Below are 18,916 nucleotides of genomic sequence, written 5' to 3' on the forward strand. Positions count from 1 at the left end.
GCTGGGTGGTACTGTTAAACCAGGTGAAGATTAAGTTTACCATCCCGGAACAGGTATTGTCCATATCGCGGTCTTTAGCACCGTTTTCGTTTTCTCGGGCTTTCACGTCAACTCGAACCTATAGTGGAATGTATTTGCTAAAAGTGTCGTTCGGTGAGATTGAACTTGAAATTACGTAATGGCGAAGCGAACCACACAACCATGCCTGCGTTCAGAAACGTGTCTCTATCCCACCACCACGCGATGTTGTTGACAAGATACAAACTGCTGACCCTTCAGATGATAGACCAGCCTGCTATTGACTCCACCATCGGAAAAATCAATTGTTTACTTCGATTTCAACGATGTTAAATAATCAATACAAGAAGAGGGAAATTATTGAGTCCATAATTAAATATAACGATTGAGTAATTAAGCTCAAGAAAAAAAACTTAGACAAGTGGAGTTTAGTGACACAACACAATCCCTGGGCATAAACAACAATGTTTAATGACAAGCTGAGACCAAGTGGTTTGGGGATCGGCTTATGGATTATTTTTTGTTTTATATTTAATTGATTTTCTCCTTACTCAGTTTCTTTTCTTCTCTTTCTTCTTCTTCTTCTCTTTCGTCTTCCTGTTCGCCATCGTTATCTTTCTATACACTATTTTACTGATTTCTAGTTGCTTTCAATGTTTTTCATGAGAAAAAATTGTTTGGATTTATTCATTCGGAAATGCAAAGTAAATATATGTTATTGGAGGGAGAAAAAAAAAGAGAGTAGAAAGAAAATAAAACTAGTACAATTGTTAAGAACGAGTTTGATAAACTCGCTCCTTACATCTTTTTTTCTCGATACACGTATGCATTTATCCTTTTATTCTCTTCCATGTGCAATGATAAATAGACCGTACAAAGTGTCTTCTGCGTTGTTATTTTGAAAATAAAACACAGTGATGCAAACAAATTTGTGACACTGTATGAAATACTGGTTTGGCAAAGCCAATATAGATAGGTATGGCAATTACATCAACTTTGAAAAAAAGACTAAATAATTTGAAAAAAATATTACTTGACAGGGTACGTAGCTCAGAGATCGGGGAGTCTCTCCAGAATGAGCCACTACTTCTCCACGTTGAGAGGTTATAGCTCCGGTACTATAGATATGTGATTTTAATGTCGCAGGAAAAAATCACAAGATGGATTCTTCAAGCTGAAGAATCCATTTTATGACCTAAGGATGGATCAAAATCCCTGAGACCAAAAGCAAGATAGTCTTGTCTCAGTTGGTCACGCTTGGAAATTCAGCCAGAAAGTATAATGATGGTTGCATTTGATAAGACCCTTTGGAGGAAGTGCCTGGGGATTCTACCCAAGAACTCTCCCAGGAACAGTGGGCAGAGATGGATGGATAGATGGATGGTTGGATGGATATATAAATTATGACATTATAAGATATTTGACAAAATATAAGATACTTGACACTTTGCGTAACAGTTGAAAGTCTTTGCGTTTCGGAGTGATACATGAGAAGGGGTTTTAATTTCTTATCATTAGAGAGATTTCCTCCCAGAAAAAACGTGATACTATCTTTAGAAGCTTAAATCTTGGTGTTGATTTTTCTTCTCGAGAACCGAAAGTTCTAGCTGTCATGAGCTTCCAGAAAATTGGAGTTTCATCAAACTGTATACTTGCTCTGATGTCTAATATCCTTTAGCAATCGTTCAGTTTATTTTCTCCGGCTTCTCAAGATAATTAGTAGTAACATATTTATCAGCACTGGCAGTTTCACCACCCATTTATCTTGTGTAAATTCAAATGCTTCTTAAACTTTCAACCAGAAAAGTTCTTTTTTCCTTTTCTCTTTTTTTTTTTTTTTTTTTTTTAAGTTTCACTTGTCTGCAAATCGTCATACATTTTTTAAAATTACCATCGTACGTATCGGCACTTTACGTCGAGTCTGAACTTCTATCCATACACCCAAGAGCCGTCCCATTTTAAGTATCACATTAGATCTGAAAAAAAATAAGGTCCGAGCAGTTAACAGAGTAACCTCTTGAGCACTGACCTTAATTTTCTCCCTATTGCCATGCATTATTCTCACTATAGACATTGCATGCTTTAATGTTTTGGCAATGTGGCTGAATTTTTTCTCCTGCATTGAGCCTTTTTAAAACATCAAGTTTAATATCAATGTAATTCCTTTACGGTTCCTTTTCGCATTACGGCCTTCAGTTCCATCTGGTAGCTTCTTTGCAAGTAAATAAAACAGCGGCAGCAATCAATAGTTATCCACAACAAATATGTAGTTTTAAAAATAGAGCTAGGAAAGTACTATTTTGTGAGAGCAAAAAAATGTTTGTCTTATTTTTATGGATGCAAAACTGGGAATAAGCAGATGAAAGAATGAAGGATGAGGTGGAAAGAAATATTGTATAATTACAGTTAGTTGAAGGGTTACCAGATTCATGGGCACTTAGCTCCTTTCATCTCTGACTTGAACCAGAAAATATACACACACACACACACTCACTCTCTCTCTCTCTTTCTTTCTCTCTCTCTCTCTCTCTCACACACACACACACACTTACTCTCTCTTTCTTCCTCTCTTGATACACGTACACTCTGTTATATTGATATACAATATATGTAGCTACAGACACAGCTATCATGCTGATATTACTGTTGTTGTTGCCAGTTAGTTATTCAACAGTTGGCGGGTTGGTAGTCGTGGAATTATTGATTGTATTGGTCTTAACGTCGATGATAGTGGTGATGCTGATGATGATAAGGGTTTTGTTGGGGATGGCGGTGGCCGTATTGTTTTTATCAATTGTATTGTTGTTGTCATTTCGTCTCAACTCAATCGTCATTGGACTACGATCAAAAACATTTCATTTAACTTTTAAAATACTCTAGAATCCCATATTATCTCATTGATTGTCTCTTATTCTAGATGGAATTGTTTATCTTGATGTTGTTATTGATCATTATTGATCATTAAGGAGATGGTAAGTTGGTAATGGAAGTGGTTGTATTGATGCTGGTTATAACAGTTGTATTGAGTACATTTCATCTCACTAAAGATCTCTAAGAAATATTGTAGACGTTCAACTAATAAGATTACATACATTTTCACTATAAGCTGTTGAAAATTGTCCTCTGGTTGGTTAAAACTTTTCCAGCTTAATATCAGTCAACATTGAAACCTTTCTCTCATAAAATCCATTTCTTACAGCTTTCGTGCCAATCAAACTCTAAATAGTTGTGTGGGTTACTAGCTAAGCACTCTACGATCAGCCCACAAACAGATTACAATCGGAATACACAGGGACGGAAGGTAATGCAATCTCAAAATCAGAGTCGGTGCGTGACCTGAAATCCATACGAGTAATGATGCAATATTCCATGTGTATATTACCAAGATGGCAGCACTGTGTAGGCGAGTACCTGGATAGATTCTGGGATCATTCAGAATCAGAAAAAAAAGAGATAGCATGCTACTCCTACGGAGAACTTTCGTTCCCAGTCGTCTGGATTACTGCACCCAACAGTGGTCGCTGCAGAGCATCAAACTTTTAATGTATATTTTTAAATGCTGATTTTTCTGCAACCAAAAATGCTGTCTTCACTTCTATGCGGAAGTGAAGACAGTATGTTCTTTGTCTATCTCCTTAACTTCTTGGAGATTTTAGGTACAATTATACTGTTCTAATTTAATTAATTCTATGTCTTTGTGCAGCTGAGGATTGCTCTGCATTTTAAATTGATGTAATGATTGCATTGGTCAATTAAATAGAGTTGCATGAAACGATCGTACTGCATTACCTCTGGATATTAAATGGAGTTGCATGAAACGATCGTACTGCATTACCTCTGGATATCCTTGTTGCTTATTTTGATTTTAATCACCTTACTTTGAAATTGTATGGATAATACCGTACTAAATTCTGGTGCCTCAACTTAAATACCATTTTCATCTGAATGTGACTTTTTTCCCGTGACTTTATTACCGGCCACGGAGTTGGTAGAAATCTCTTATAAGCAACTGCATGAAGCAGATCTTCCCTATACAGGATCTGTAAACCTCTAGTGAACTACTGAGGCAGTACTAGAGTTCAGTGAACTATATTCTAAAACCTTAAAGAGCTGCAGCGTAAGATCTATAACTATTCATTTACATATAATTATTCAGTTATATATGTCTTTCAGCTGAGAGGTGAAGCTGGATAAACAAGTTTGTCGTTCGTTTATAAGATCAATTCATTGAGTTGACATATCTTTCAAAACCTAGGATCTGTGGTAAAATTCATTTGAATAATAGAGTCCTTGGTTAAGAAATGATTGTGCGACGACTAGTGTAGAGCCTCTCTCGTTTGTTCATAAATGCAATCGGTGTCTTTGGCAAACAGCTATTTTTCAGCTTCGTGTTTTGAACTTGAAAATAACAACTTAAGAACTCTAGTTTAAAGGAATAATATATTGTCTTCTTTTCGTAGCGTTAGCTCTACAATTATTAATATTTCACCACCCGACCTTGCTTGCATTTGAACTGTTTACTCGTAATGAAAGCGGGACGTCTGAAGATGAAATAAACAGTTGATCGAAATAAAGGAAATAAAGAGATTGAGAAAAGATGGCAGACAGACGATCAGAAAAGGAAAAAAAGTGGTAATAAAGTAGAGGATCAAACAACCGCTGTTGCCATCCCTATAGTGCATCGCACGTAAAAATGTAAGACAAAAATGAGCTTCCAAATCTGGCTTCTAAATCTCTTATTTACCAACGAATCGACATCAACCTTGAAAGGGATCTGATAAATAAATAATCTATTCTTTAACTACGTACGGTATGCGGTGACGTCTAGATGGGATATTTGGCAATGAAAAGAGAACTTTACGATCTCTTGCAAATGTTCTTGGGGCGGATGTCCCTTCTTTCTAGATAAAAGGGAAATGGCGCTGTTGACAACATTGCGTTTTTTTTTCCTTTCTTCTTTCTTTTCTTTTTTAAGGAAAGTGGTTCTTGTTGCTGTAAGTGGTAATGGTAATGGTAGTGACTATTGACAGTTGTACATGCGCTTTGGTGATGCTCTTGATATATATATATATATATATATATATATATATATATATATATATATATATATATATATACACATACACATACATACACACATACATACATACATATATATATGTATAAACATACATACATACATACATACATACATACATACATACATACATACATACATATACACACACACACAGATAGAGGGAGAGAAAGGAGTTGTTTTGTCGGGGATTTTGCTCTTTTTTTTAAAAACTTTTTTACAGAGGCACTGACAATGAAGGGATTTGAGAACGACCAAACAGGACACACTACTAAATAAATAAAACCACATAATAATAATAATAATAATAATAATAATAAGAAGAAGAAGAAGAAGAAGAAGAAGAAGAAGAAGAAGAAGAAGAAGAAGAAGAAGAAGAAGAAGAAGAAATGCTTCATAAAATGAAAATAGATAGATAGATAGATAGATAGACAAAGTGTAAAAGAATAAAAATCTTAAGGGAAATAGTCCAGTCATATTGTTTACGATGGTGTTCACATATGAGATTTAATTTAGAAGCGAAAAATTCTTTCCATGTCCTTTTTTTCTTTTGTGTGTGTGGTTATTCCTTGTTGACGAAGACTTTCTAGTGAGACAAACCAACGATCTTTAAACATATCTTACCAATCAACAGTCTCTGCATATTCAACAACGACTATATATAAAGATGATGCATACCTGAAGACCAGTAAGAAACTGATTTCTCCCTTTTTATATTATTGTCTTAAAACACAGCTATGGAAAATCTACCGAACTACCAGAAAAGTATGCACCGTTCATGGAAAATTGTTCTGTTGGGCATTTTAATACTAGTGACGAATGCTTCGAGCCAAAATACCATGGATACAGACCTTGACCGTAAGTACTTAAATTCCTACATATATAATTACATACATTCGTACATAGACACACACACGTGCACATACGCACACATACATACATATTCTTTTACTTGTTTCAGTCATTTGACTGCGGCCATGCTGGAGCACCGCCTTTAGTCGAGAAAATCGACCCCAGGACTTATTCTTTGTAAGCCTAGTACTTATTCTATCGGTCTCTTTTGACGAACCGCTAAGTTACGGGGACGTAAATACACCAGCATCAGTTGTCAAGCGATGTTGGGGGGACAAACACAGACACACAGACACACACACACACACACACACACACACACACACACATACACACACACACACACACACACACATATATATATATATATATATATACGACGGGCTTCTTTTCAGTTTCCGTCTACCAAATCCACTCACAAGGCTTACATACATACATACATACACATACATACATACATACATACATACATACGTTATTATCTACCGATGAGACATTATGTGACCAAGTCACTATACAATAGAATCCGTCGGAAGGATAATCCTGAGATTTACAATATAAGAACCCACAATATGGTGGAGATCCTAGCCACTTATATTATGAATGAATACTAATGGAATGCTCTTGTGAAAACCTCAATAAAGTGCAAGCATAATAGACCAAATATCGTGATTTAGGACAGAGAAGAGATACTAGTGGAAATCAGTTTCCCAGTAGATGTTAACTTACAGGCAAAGCTAAAGTTCAGCAAAAAAGAAAATACTGACATTGAACTATTGAGAAATTTACGGCAACTCTACCCGGATTAGAAGTTCAGATTTATATTCATAATCATTGGGGCATTAGGATATGTAACAAACTGCTTCAGTAATAATCTTGAAAAAGTGGGGTTCTCAAAACCAGAAGGGAGAAAGCTAATTAAATAATAGACACAAACCACAAAGAGAGTTGTCAACATATGTAAAACTTTGCAAAATTTTAGCTTATAAGTACATATGCTCATGTCTAGACGTTTAACTACATGTATGAGTATGTTTGCTGTTTGCTTCATGCTCTTCCTTGATTAGACTGGAGTCACCCTAGGTTAGTGATCCCAGTGACGTCATCATGCATAGAGCCGACCAGATCCACCAGTGCTGCCCATCGCTGGTGGTCCCGTACCAGCCCCTCTGCATCCTCCAAGATGTCGTTGTGATGTGTGTGAGTGTGCGAACAGAAATGAAAACACACAACCATGCACAACTACCCTATTGATGTTGTTGAAATCCCAATGAGGGAGCCTAGGATACAGGTTACACACCGGCTTTTTCTCCATTGGCGAGAAATCTGGGAATGAAACTAAATAACACACACACACACACGTGTGTGTGTGTGTGTGTGTGTGTGTGTGTGTGTGTGTATGAGTGAACAAACGAATGGAAGTAGCACACAACACAGACGCAGTTCCATCTATTGAGTAACAGATTGATATGACCCTTCATATTTGCCTCCATATGTCTGAAGAGCTGGTCATGTTTATTTTTTTCTCGTCCATGAAACTAAGTAACATGAGGAAATAAGTTAGCCTCTGTGTGTGTGTGTGTGTGTGTGTGTGTGTGTGTGTGTGTGTGTGTGTGTGTGTGTGTGTTATTGGCTCCTCTCGGTGCTGTGAATTTAATTCTACTGAATTTATGTGTTCTGAGAGGGCTCTAAAACCCGTTTTTGGCCGCGAATAATGCTAACAACGAAGACATGAGAACTGGAGTATAACTAAGTCTGTTGGTTCTTGTCATCTGTTGGCCTCTTTCTATCGATAACTTCATTTTACCCCGGTTATTTTCAAAGAAATCGCATCCAGTATGGCATTTTTCTCCCAAAGCAAACTATGCATCAACAATCTATGAGGAAACATCAATATTAAAGATTTTGAATGTTTTCTTCAGGTGTTCCTTGTATCAATACTTTAGAGCTCCTATTGGACATATTCCTTCTTGTGGTTCTCTGTACGATAGCATCTACAGCAGTCGATTATTCGATATTCTTTGAACATGTCGATATTCTATAAACATGGCCAACTCATTACAAGCTGGTGATGTCACAACTCAGCTTCAATGCTATTATATGGTATCTGGTCTGATCAATTATTTTGTTATTTGTTATATGGTGTTGCCAAATTATGAGCAAGATTATTCGCAGCTTTGTTTCATGGAAGCACTTTAGCCCTTTTCCATCTTTTTCAATAAATTGTCTAGGTTTCACATCTGTACCAAAGGATTGTCAGAATTAGGACCATCAACTCAGTGTATGTCTTTATTCCGTCGTAATCTGTTAGACGGTTTCAAGACACGCGCTGAGATGGTTGTTCTAATAATCCTCTGGTATGAATGAGATACTCGGACTCTTTTCCTCGGTTTTTCGAAGGTTTCATGCACAAGACGAATACAATTTGAAATTTCATCGGATAGTGTGACATCCTTATTGTGAGCACTTCACAGATAGCAGAAATTTATTTTTGAAAAAGAGATTGTTTTTACCGAAAAGAGATTGTTTTTACCGAAAAGAGATTGTTTCAGGTAGATATTGCATCTTCCATATTTGAATATTAACTTCTAAACCAAAGTATTCATAACCGTTCATAAATATATCTGAAGTAGCCTGAAGATCTTCAGAACTGTATTCTCGAACGGCATTATCATCCATACAGTAAAGTTTAGAAGAAGTATACATATTTGTACATCCGGTCGTTTTGAGCCTCCGTAAAGAATCCAAATAGAAATTCTAGTTGATATTTGTGATAGTGATTGCAGAAAAACTGCAAATTATAGATTAAGTAAAGTATAGCAAGAAAACCACCCAGTTTAACAACCTTTCCATTCGGGAAGTATGGAGAAAGATTTCTCTCGTAGAATGTCTATGTTATCATATCTTCGTGAAGAGACTTGACAATTCTTCAGAAGTACAATGGATATTCGAAGCGTGAAACAAAATGGAAAGCCTTGACAAGATCATAGGAAATTGCGTGAAAAGAATGTTGTTTTAGATATTTTCTTAGATATTTTAGATATTTTCCTGGTGAGGAAAACATCGCATTAGTGGTTTACAGCCAAGTATAAATTCACATTGGCTTTTGGGGGGAATTCATAGCAATCAAATCTGTCACGAAGTATTTTTTGCGTGATTTTTTCCAGATTTGGATAGAAGAGACACCTTGAAAGTTTTCGCACTGTGTGCATTCTCCTTCATTGCTACAATGATTGTATATTTCAAATCTGAAATTACTTTGCTTTGTTTCTTGATACGGAGTCTTAGATAAGGAATCATAGTGAAGAAGATCTTTCATCTGTATTTGATAAGTTCCGCTGGAATTTGTTCCAGTTCTGTAGATTTAGCGTTCCACATTTTTAGACCACCGTTTTAAGTTCTTACAATGAGAGTGAAATATCTGGGTATTGAGAAACACTTTTCGGATGATGATGAACTTATTTCGGAGATAAAATCTTGGCTCCAGATGCAATCTACCGACATCTACAGATGGGGGTCTTCACAGCTGCATAAAGCGATGGGAGAAATGTGTCACCGTCGGTAGCAGCTATATAGAGAAGGACTAACAATTATGCCAAATTTCGTTTATCCCAGTTTTTGGGAAGCGGGTCAGGGAAAATCTTTAATGAACACCCCTCATAGTACAGTATGATATATTTTAGAAATATTAATTTGAATCCTTTTAATACAATCTATCTCTTTACTTTTCACAATTTATTTTATATTTTAAGTTTATATTTTAGATTGTCTTTGGGAAAATTCAGGAATCCAGGACACTGCCGGTCTCAAGCTTGCCGGATAATTGATCTCCTAGTGTATTTTCGTTAGTACCCCAACTAATCAGTGCAATAGAGTTCCAGGTTATGGTCTGTTTCATATCCAATCATCGGTACTGAGAAGAGTACTTAGCAAATTATAGTCTCTGTGATTCAGCAATGACTTTAAGGATTGAACATAAATATTCGCATAAGTATATTTTGAAAAAGACAGATTACACCAAGATGACTTGATTTAATGCGTTACGCTCGGCGAAAATTAATGTCATCGATGCTATGACAACGATTCAGTTGGTAACAAAATATAGCTTCGGCTTTTTTTTTGTTTTTATTATTATTATTCCAGAGGTTTCTTAGAAGAAAAGACGCATTCTGTTGCATGATAATTAAATTTCAAGTGAATAAAGATTCCTTTTTATTATTTATTTAGTATAAAAGGCAGCAAGCTGGCAGAATTGTTACAGTGCCAGACAAAAATACTTCGCCCATTTCTTCCGGTTTTTTACGTTCTTAGTTCAAATGCAACTGAAGTTAATGTTGCTTTATATCCTTTCGGGGTCGATAAAAAAAATACCAGTTGAGCACACTTGGATCGATGTAAACGACTTGTCACATTCCTAAAAATTGCTGGTCTTGTACCAAAATTAGAAAGAATTATTTCGCATAAGACAGTGAGCTGGCAGAATCGTTAGTACGCTGGACAAAATACTTAGCGGCATTTCGTCCATCTTCACGTTCTGAGTTCAAATTCTGTCGAGATCAGGGTCTACAAAACAAGTACTTGTCGCTCATTGAGGCCAATGTAATCGATTATCCCCCTTCTCCAAAATGTCAGGCCTGGTGCTTCTAGTAGAAACGATTATTTCGTATAAGTCCATTGTAATAAAGTTGTGTTGTTTATTTTCAGGATTTTGTGAAGCATGTATTGTAAATACAGGTGCTGGATACTATTCCCACCCACTTCGCTGTGATGTTTTTGTTCACTGTTCCCAAAGTGGCGACAATCGCACAGTAATGGCTTCTGTAAAAGAATGTCCAAATGGCCTTTATTGGTCCCAGGAAGATCTGACCTGTCGACATCCCTATAACGTTTATTGTCCTCAAGGTAAGCACTAACTCTTATTTCTTTGCTGTAAATTTTCATTTTGGCTGCTGTAATTAAATATATATATAAATATATTAGTGAATCCAAACAAAGAAGAACAAGAAAAAACAACAACGTGAGGACGTGGTACAAGTAGTGTATTTTCAGACGCTCAGGAAAGGAAAGAAAGAGGATTTAACGTTTCGAGCAAACAAAACTCTTCTTCAGAAATATATATATATATATATATATATATATATATATATATATATATATATATATACTAGCAGAGATATCCAGCTTTGCCCTTGTCACATGGAATTGACGAATTAGACTTTTCTTTTATATTTTCTCTAATGAAGTGGAATACCTATGATTCGAATTTCATCAAAATTGCAGATTAAGAATTTTAATGAGGGTTCTTTCCCTCTTTACACACCCTAACAAAAATTCTAATCATGACATATTTATCCCATACTACTCATCTCTATGCCCAGATTCCAAAATCCAAATCTTATAAAACCTATTCAAAGGTTTTTGCTCCTGAAAAATAAAGCACTAAAATGTGGGAGTTAAGGCCCCTATTAGGAGACTGGGTCTTAAAGTCACAGCCATCGTATCATTGCTTTTATGAAGATTTTCATGAGGATGAGCTTGATGTGAAGGGATGGTAGAAAGATCTTTTGTGGGTCTACTAGTGGCATATGCTGCACATTGTACCAACTAACTATGCGCTCATCTCTTTTAGGCCAGTCTTTTACAGTGTAATAATTGCTGTCGTCGCAGCTGTTCCAAACACACAAGAAACACATAGTTTTGGTATACCCCAGCTGCAGTCCTAGGAGGAGGGAAATCACTTTTACATCACTTCAAATATTCCACTTATGAACTGAATAATTAACTCCTTTCAGAATGAGTTCCATCGATTCATAAGTTTCTTCCATACCGATAACATGACCCACAGGAATGGAATGTTTTTCATTACCATTATGTAACAACGCATAGCTTTGAGGCTAGCTTTACTCGAGTCTATAAACAGTCTCCATTCGTTAGCCACATGCACATGTCCCAGTTTTTGCATGAGTGCATTAACATCAGTACTAAACAAGCTTTATTTTCTTGCTCGAAAAAGATAGATAAGCCTTCAAGGTGAGAACGGAAAATGAAAATTTTCGTACCTTGTTGTGGGAGATTCCGTTGCTATAGTCTGGATCCCAAAACGTCTGCCTTCTCCTTTGACAATGCTAGTAAATCATTCAAATGTTCTTGATTAAACAAACATGGCTCTTTTTTCTTAGAATCAACTACGTACTCTTCATCAATAGGAGAATCAGGGGGTTCACTGTGCGACATGTCGTGGTCTTGAAGTGAATCATGTGAGATGGAAACTGGGACAGGGTTCTTGAAGCCATGTGGGACCGGTGTTAGAGCTGAGTTACAATCTGCATACACAACGTTTGCTTTGGTTTTCTTTGAAACACTACTAATACTAGTCATGCAAAAGTAACAATCAGAGACATGATTGGTTGGCTCATGCCATACCATTGGTACAGCAAAAGGCATTCCCTTCCACTTTCCATTCAGCCTCTGTGTAAGCCCTGAGTAACACGCTGCAGCATATATGAAGTGCCCACCTCTTGTCTTGGTCCCCAAATTTACACCTGAAATAATATTTATAGGCAGTTTTTAATTTGGTGATAATGTTCTTCCGCTGGTCACGTGGAGCAAATTTTCTACAGATATAACAAAAGTTATCTCAGTGATTTCACACAGCCTCTCCTATTCATGATTTAACACAATGAACCCAGTTAAAACAGTAATCACGCAGAGCGAGAGATACACATACCACACGTGACGGCAGCGCAAACGACACTGAGAACAAACTAACGTATTTGGCGTTTGCACACAATACGTCAACGCCATCTGTTGCTAAACTAAATAATGAACTTTCTCGTCGTTTGTTTTATTGCTGTTGTCTCTTTAATTTTGAATTAAGACCTCTTTCATTTCAGCAAATTTTATAATATGGCCTATATCTAGCCGAAAATATAGTTATAATTTTGTGCATGAGCATAACTCAAAATCCTGACGTGCTAGAACAATTCTGAGTGCAGATTCGGAATCAGCATCCTCGATTTAGTCTAAAACACATGCTTTTACCCTAGTAACAAAATCGTTGTTGTCAAGTGATCGGTAGTTTGATTGCATATTTTGTTCACTACTACCATGAAGCAACAGATCTTACATTTAATTAAGTCTCACCTCAAAGAAGACGTATTTCTCCATTCAAAAATGATTAAACTTCCGTGGAAACAATAAAACATCGTTCGCTATGTTTTGTGAAAACATATTTTGCTTACAGCATGAATCTTATTTCCGTGCAAACAAAAGCTTTTCCTCTATGTTTTACGCATTTTATTTCTTGTCACATGATATGCGAAAAATATAAACATCACACAGTGTTCGCAAAAGCACATCTAGAATTATATATTCTATTTGGAAATCCTATTACAATATTTCTTTCTGGAGTTAAAATCAGATTGTATTACAGGAGAGATTCTGGTTAGTTACTAATCTTCAGAGGTGCTTAAAGTAGTTATTGCATGTTAGTTGTGGTTGAGAAGTAAGAACTGAGCAATAAATTTATTTTTTATTAAAAGCTTACAAGAATTTGCTTACAAGAAATGAGCCACAACCGACTTTAAAAAATGTTTTAGGGTAGTAAACGGTAAAGAAAACTCTAACGAACGAAATTTTATTGTCTCTTCTTACTGAGCTTAAAGTGTATATATATTAAACCTCAGAATGTTTTGTCGACATACATAGTTGTGTGTGTGTGTGCACGCGCGCGAAGCAAGTTATATATATCATTTCTTGACAAAAGGAATCAACAGGTGAAATTTTAGGACGGCGATGATGTCTGCTATTGCTGCCATGTAATGACAGCAATGGTGGTGATGGCCACTGCTACTGGTGGCCGTAGCCGGGTAGTGAATGTTATCTCAGATATGTTTCCGTCTCGATTGCCATACGCGAGACGCCAGCTGGCTAAAATATTTCACTTTTATAACCACCTTTACAAAGATGACTTATGAAATATAAAGATCAAATGGACACATCTAATTTGTCGACTGAGACCAAATGAAAAAAGGCTTTTGGCTCAAGAGAAATAAAAACAGTAACAAGAACATTAACTAGTGTTTTTCAATGTAGCTTTGCAGATATGCTGAATTCTGTTTTGTGGGATCACAAGTTCAGGTTTCGAATCTGGCTAGAACTCTTATACACTGTTCCCCGTGCAGAGAGTTGACTGCAAAACAACTAAAGAAATAAGGACACAAGGATAACCTCATTCGTAAACTGATAGGGAATAAGCTAACTGTATGGTCATACATAGTTGTTTTGTACAAAACGAAGGCGACCTGTGGCATAAGAATTCATGCTGGATGTGCTGAGCGTATAGCAAACAATCTTTCTTTATATTTTTCTTGGCTACATAGGTCCTATAATTTAAAAGTAGTATAACGATAGGTAAACGACTGAATTAATCAACTCAGGAAATATGGCTTGTATTCCTGGTGGCGGTACCAAGCGAAGTTGACGGGCAATGATAACAATTTGGTTGAAATAAGCAATATAACGAAATCAATAGCAAAAACTGCGGACTTTTTTTTTAGATGTGGGGGAAGATCCAACGTAGGATCAGGGGCGTTCTAAAGTTAAGGTGAGCAAGCGTACGAGGTCTGACCAATAAGTATCCGAACTGTTGCTATAGTAACGAAGCTAAAGTACGCAGAATGAAGCCGTTTGGCACAGATTGACCTTGAACTTTGCTGTGCATACGCACTAAGTTTTAACGTTCTAACTTACTTCCGCTATTTACAGCAGTGCTTGGAAGGAACGTGTGTAGCGTATGATCGTCGTATTGACCATGACAGAGAAAGTTGTCATGACGATACCTACTCAGAGGCCTATGCAAGGTTGCAGAAAGTGTATGGAGAAGAGTGTATAAGCGAAAAAATGTTGATAGTGACGAACGTTCTGAGAGACCCGCAGACAGCAGAACTGAAAAAAACATCGCAAATGCGCGTGCAACCGTGAGGGGAAGTCGTCGAATCACCATCCGTGAGTTATCAGAGGATGTGCAGATTAATTATGGTTCAGTTCAGTCCATTATCATTGAAGATTTGGGTATGAGACGCGTGTCTGCCAAGTTTGTGTCAAAACTGCTTTCAGCTGACCAAAAGGACACTCGGGTTTCAGTTGCACAAGATCTCCTTGATTGTGTTGAGAACGATGAATACTTTTTGAAATCTTTACGTAGGCCTCTGAGCAGGTATTGCCAAGCTTTTGACAAAATTTGATGGAGATTCTTTGCTGAACTTTCTCTGTCATGGTCAATGCGGCAATCAATGGCTATTCACGTTCCTTCCCAGCACTGCTGTAAACAGCGGAAGTGAGCTAGAACGTTAAAACTTAGTGCGCATGTACAGCAGAGTTCAAGGTCAATCTGTGCCAAGCGGTTTCACTCTGCGTGCTTTAGCTTCGTTAGTATAGCAACAGTCCGGATACTTATTGATCAGACCACATATTTAAAAAAAAGGGCGTTGAGACACATACCAAACAATTTTTAAGTAAATTGACTATACGTTTTATAAAAGGCACCAACTTCGAAAACTGCTCGTTGGGAGCGGTTGGTCTCCTTGCTCCCCTATTAATAGCTACACCTATTAATTGATTGATTGGAATGTTTTTTTAATTTTTTGCTTTCTCCAAGTTTGTAAAAGCATTCTCAGTACGTTCAGCTAACGAAAACATTCCTCAGTTACTCAGTACATTTCCCCTTTGAATTGGTGAAGTGAATCTTCTTGTGCTATCTATTCACAGCAGGGCCGGTTTTAAGCCAGTTGGACAGATTTGTTCAAATTGTGCGCCACGCACACACTCGAGCAAAGGACACTAAGATGAATTTTCATATCATTGTAGCTAATGGTGGAACCTCAAACCATCGACGCTTTTTGACTGGGGCTGGCGTACTACACGAAGCATGAAACATCAATCTTCAGTTTTTGTAGAGTAGAAGGGCCCCTCTGACAATTCTCTAATTGGGCCCCGCACTTCCTAGTGCCGGCCCTGTTTATAGTTGCGTGGTCATAGCCTTTGCAAGTTAATTATTTTTATCAGAGTTAAAAACACTTGGTCGGTGAGGAATATTTACTGTGCCCTTTTTACTCCAAATGCAAAATATTGTTAAGAATCCTGGAGTTTACGGTCCGAAAGACATTTTCAATCCAAATTCTGGTCGGTCTGAGTTATTTTGGTTTTCTGCATGCGTTTAACTACATCAATAATGTTCAATAAAATTATATACGATTTATTATATATATTAGTGATTAAGGTTTGGGTTTGGTTAGGTTTGGGTTTAGGGTTAAGATGGGATTTAAAGTTAGGATTGGTAACGATTGCAACACTTTTGTTAATTTCAAAAAGTGCCTGATTCCTTAAAAATAAAGATAGAATAATCTCGGATGGAGAGCTTATTGTTGTGCAGAAAATTTTTTGTAGATGTTCAAAACGTTTACACCAAAACTAAAACGAACTGGATTGTCAAGAATTTGCTCTAAAAAGTTTGTTTTGGACGAAAATCCGAGATACGCTTATTACTTGTTTCAACTTTTGAAAGGAAAATGAGAATTGAGTTATATGGTACATTTCTACATCGACTGAGTAAAGTTTGGGGAGAGTTGACTGCTATTTCTAGGAAATCGAGCGACTACATAAAGGCTTCTTGAAAATTTAACACACCCACATCACACCACTGCATGTGGTCGATTGAGACTGATCCGTTGCTAAACAACGACAAACGTTGCGTGTTAGAATGTGAAGTGTGGCTCTCAGTCAATGATTGACATATCCGGGAGAGAAAAAGAAAATTATCAATTGGTAATAGATGCAGTTATGGAAGTAAGAGCATTATTTGTTAAAACAACAATAAAGCTATCAACATTGGCAAATTCAGAAACGTAAGCAGACATCACGAAAAATTATAGTGTTATTAAACAAAACACAATATCGAATAATGTTGTGTATGAAACAATTAAAATGAACACTATTGTTCAGTCAGACAGGAACAAGGACTTACTCCTACACAATTATTTAGAAAATATTTGCGTGAATATAGGAGTTAATTAACTCAGAAGAAATAAAAAGAATTGCGAGAAACATATTAATTGAATAAATGAAAGAGGAAACATGACAACTGAATTAATGAACTGAGAAGACTGACAAAATGAAAATAACAGATTTTTCTTGTTTTTTTAGTAAAGAAAACAAAATAGAAGGAAAGAATCCAAGGAAATGAGAAAAAAACAGAAAAGAAAAGAAGTGAAAGAAAATACAAAATCGAAATTCCTGAGGAAATTTTTAAAATCAGACAGTAGGAGTACCGTGAGAAATTGTGTCAGAATATGGAAGGAAATATTATGGTTAAATAGAGATTAAGATTAAATACGATATGCGCGAAAGAGAATTGTAAGGATCAAATCAAAGAGGGTTTAAAATGTAATGGTAGGTTGTGATGAAAGAGAAATAATAGAGCGCTTAATATGCAAAGGGTAAAGTAGGCAAAGAAGAAGATATACGTGATGTAAAGACCCAGAACTGAAGATGCATGAAAGCATATAGAAATGAGGAGAGAAACAGACAGAGAAAGAAATAGAGCTGGGTTTTTAAATGTCTTGTACACAAATGATGTGCTCACTAGAGAGCGATGTGGGCAGGTAACGATGAAATCACGGAGTTATGAATCTGTAGTGAAACCTCTCTCTCGGGCATTCAATCATAAATGATAACGAAGCTGCTAACATCTAGCCTTCGGTTGCCTTGGACCCTTCTGTCCACCATCCTGATTGGTTCTTATTTGTGCGGCAATTGTCCCCATGTTCTGCTTGCTAAGGGGGCATTACGTCCAATCGTGGCTTTGTGATAAGGTCACGTGAGATAGAGTTTTTCTGGGTTTCCGGTGAGCCCTATTTCAGCTATAAATAAGCCCGATCCAACGACTGTAGTCGTCTTCGATTCCAGATCTCTCACAGGTCTGGTCGCTGACCACACATACAGAACACAGCTACAGCCAGTTCCAGCGCCGACGTCTTCACCACCAATCTACTGACTACCACAATGTCGTGCGCCAGCAACCCCACCACCAGGTACACACCAATATCAACACACTCGGTTTTATATCGACACTGTTTGAGTGGATTGTTTCCACCACGAGCAAGTTAGAACTAACCAGCGAGAATATTCCGTATCAGGTAAACGGTCACAGCATTCGACGCTCAACACACATAGTGTGATACCACAGCTCTGCTACTTGGCCACAACTTCCTGCGTATGAACATTCTATCTCCTTGTGTAACTCTAATACGAACTGATATTTCTCTATCTCAGTGTTTGAGACTTGTAGTCTATGTTACAGACACTCTTTCTATGTTTTGTGTGCCTCTCATTCACACGCACACTTGTACTCTCACATATTGTACACACACTATTGCTTATACGACTGTCCGTTACTTCACATTGTTGTATACATTCTCTTGTACACGAAGGCCTGACTTATCTACGGTGTTATTTATGTATGTCGCATGCACGCACACAGACACAAACAGTTCCACTATGTTAATAAACTTACTCTCTCTATATATATATATCGGTTGTCTGTCCTAAGTTCTTTTACTGGCACTATGGCTCGTATCTCTCACGACGAGCCTTCTATCTTATATATCTTATTTTGTGTTCGACCATGCGACATGGTAAAAAGGAGCCTTTTTCCGTCTACGTCGCCATCTCCTTTGGTTCGCACGGTCGAATTATTACAAATCTGTGGATCGCCTCGTCATTCGGCCGACTACCTAAATGCAGTGCCGTTTTTTTCACTTCAGTGCACTGGGCCCTATAGTATTTATTTACTGACAGCAAGCCGTGGTATATATAGATTAGATGTTGGCCCCGTAGCTACTGCCCAGTGTGTCTATGCCGTAAAAACGGCATTCTACATGCTATAGATTTGGCCAACGACGACAGACCTGG

General features: G+C 37.1%; 1 protein-coding gene across 1 annotated transcript in view; it reads left to right on the top strand.

Moving 5' to 3' along the window:
• LOC106881668 (protein PIF) overlaps window positions 1-18,916 on the top strand; it is a 49,162-nt gene that overhangs the window by 13,692 nt on the left and 16,554 nt on the right. The window contains exons 2-3 of the mRNA XM_014932134.3: window positions 5,831-5,953; window positions 10,652-10,849. Of these exons, the coding sequence (XP_014787620.1) occupies window positions 5,833-5,953; window positions 10,652-10,849 (319 nt within the window). The 5' untranslated portion in view covers window positions 5,831-5,832. The remainder of the gene's footprint in view (window positions 1-5,830; window positions 5,954-10,651; window positions 10,850-18,916) is intronic.

This window comes from Octopus bimaculoides, chromosome 14 (genome assembly GCF_046866305.1).
Source record: "Octopus bimaculoides isolate indiv1 chromosome 14, ASM4686630v1, whole genome shotgun sequence".
Taxonomy (NCBI): domain Eukaryota; kingdom Metazoa; phylum Mollusca; class Cephalopoda; order Octopoda; family Octopodidae; genus Octopus; species Octopus bimaculoides.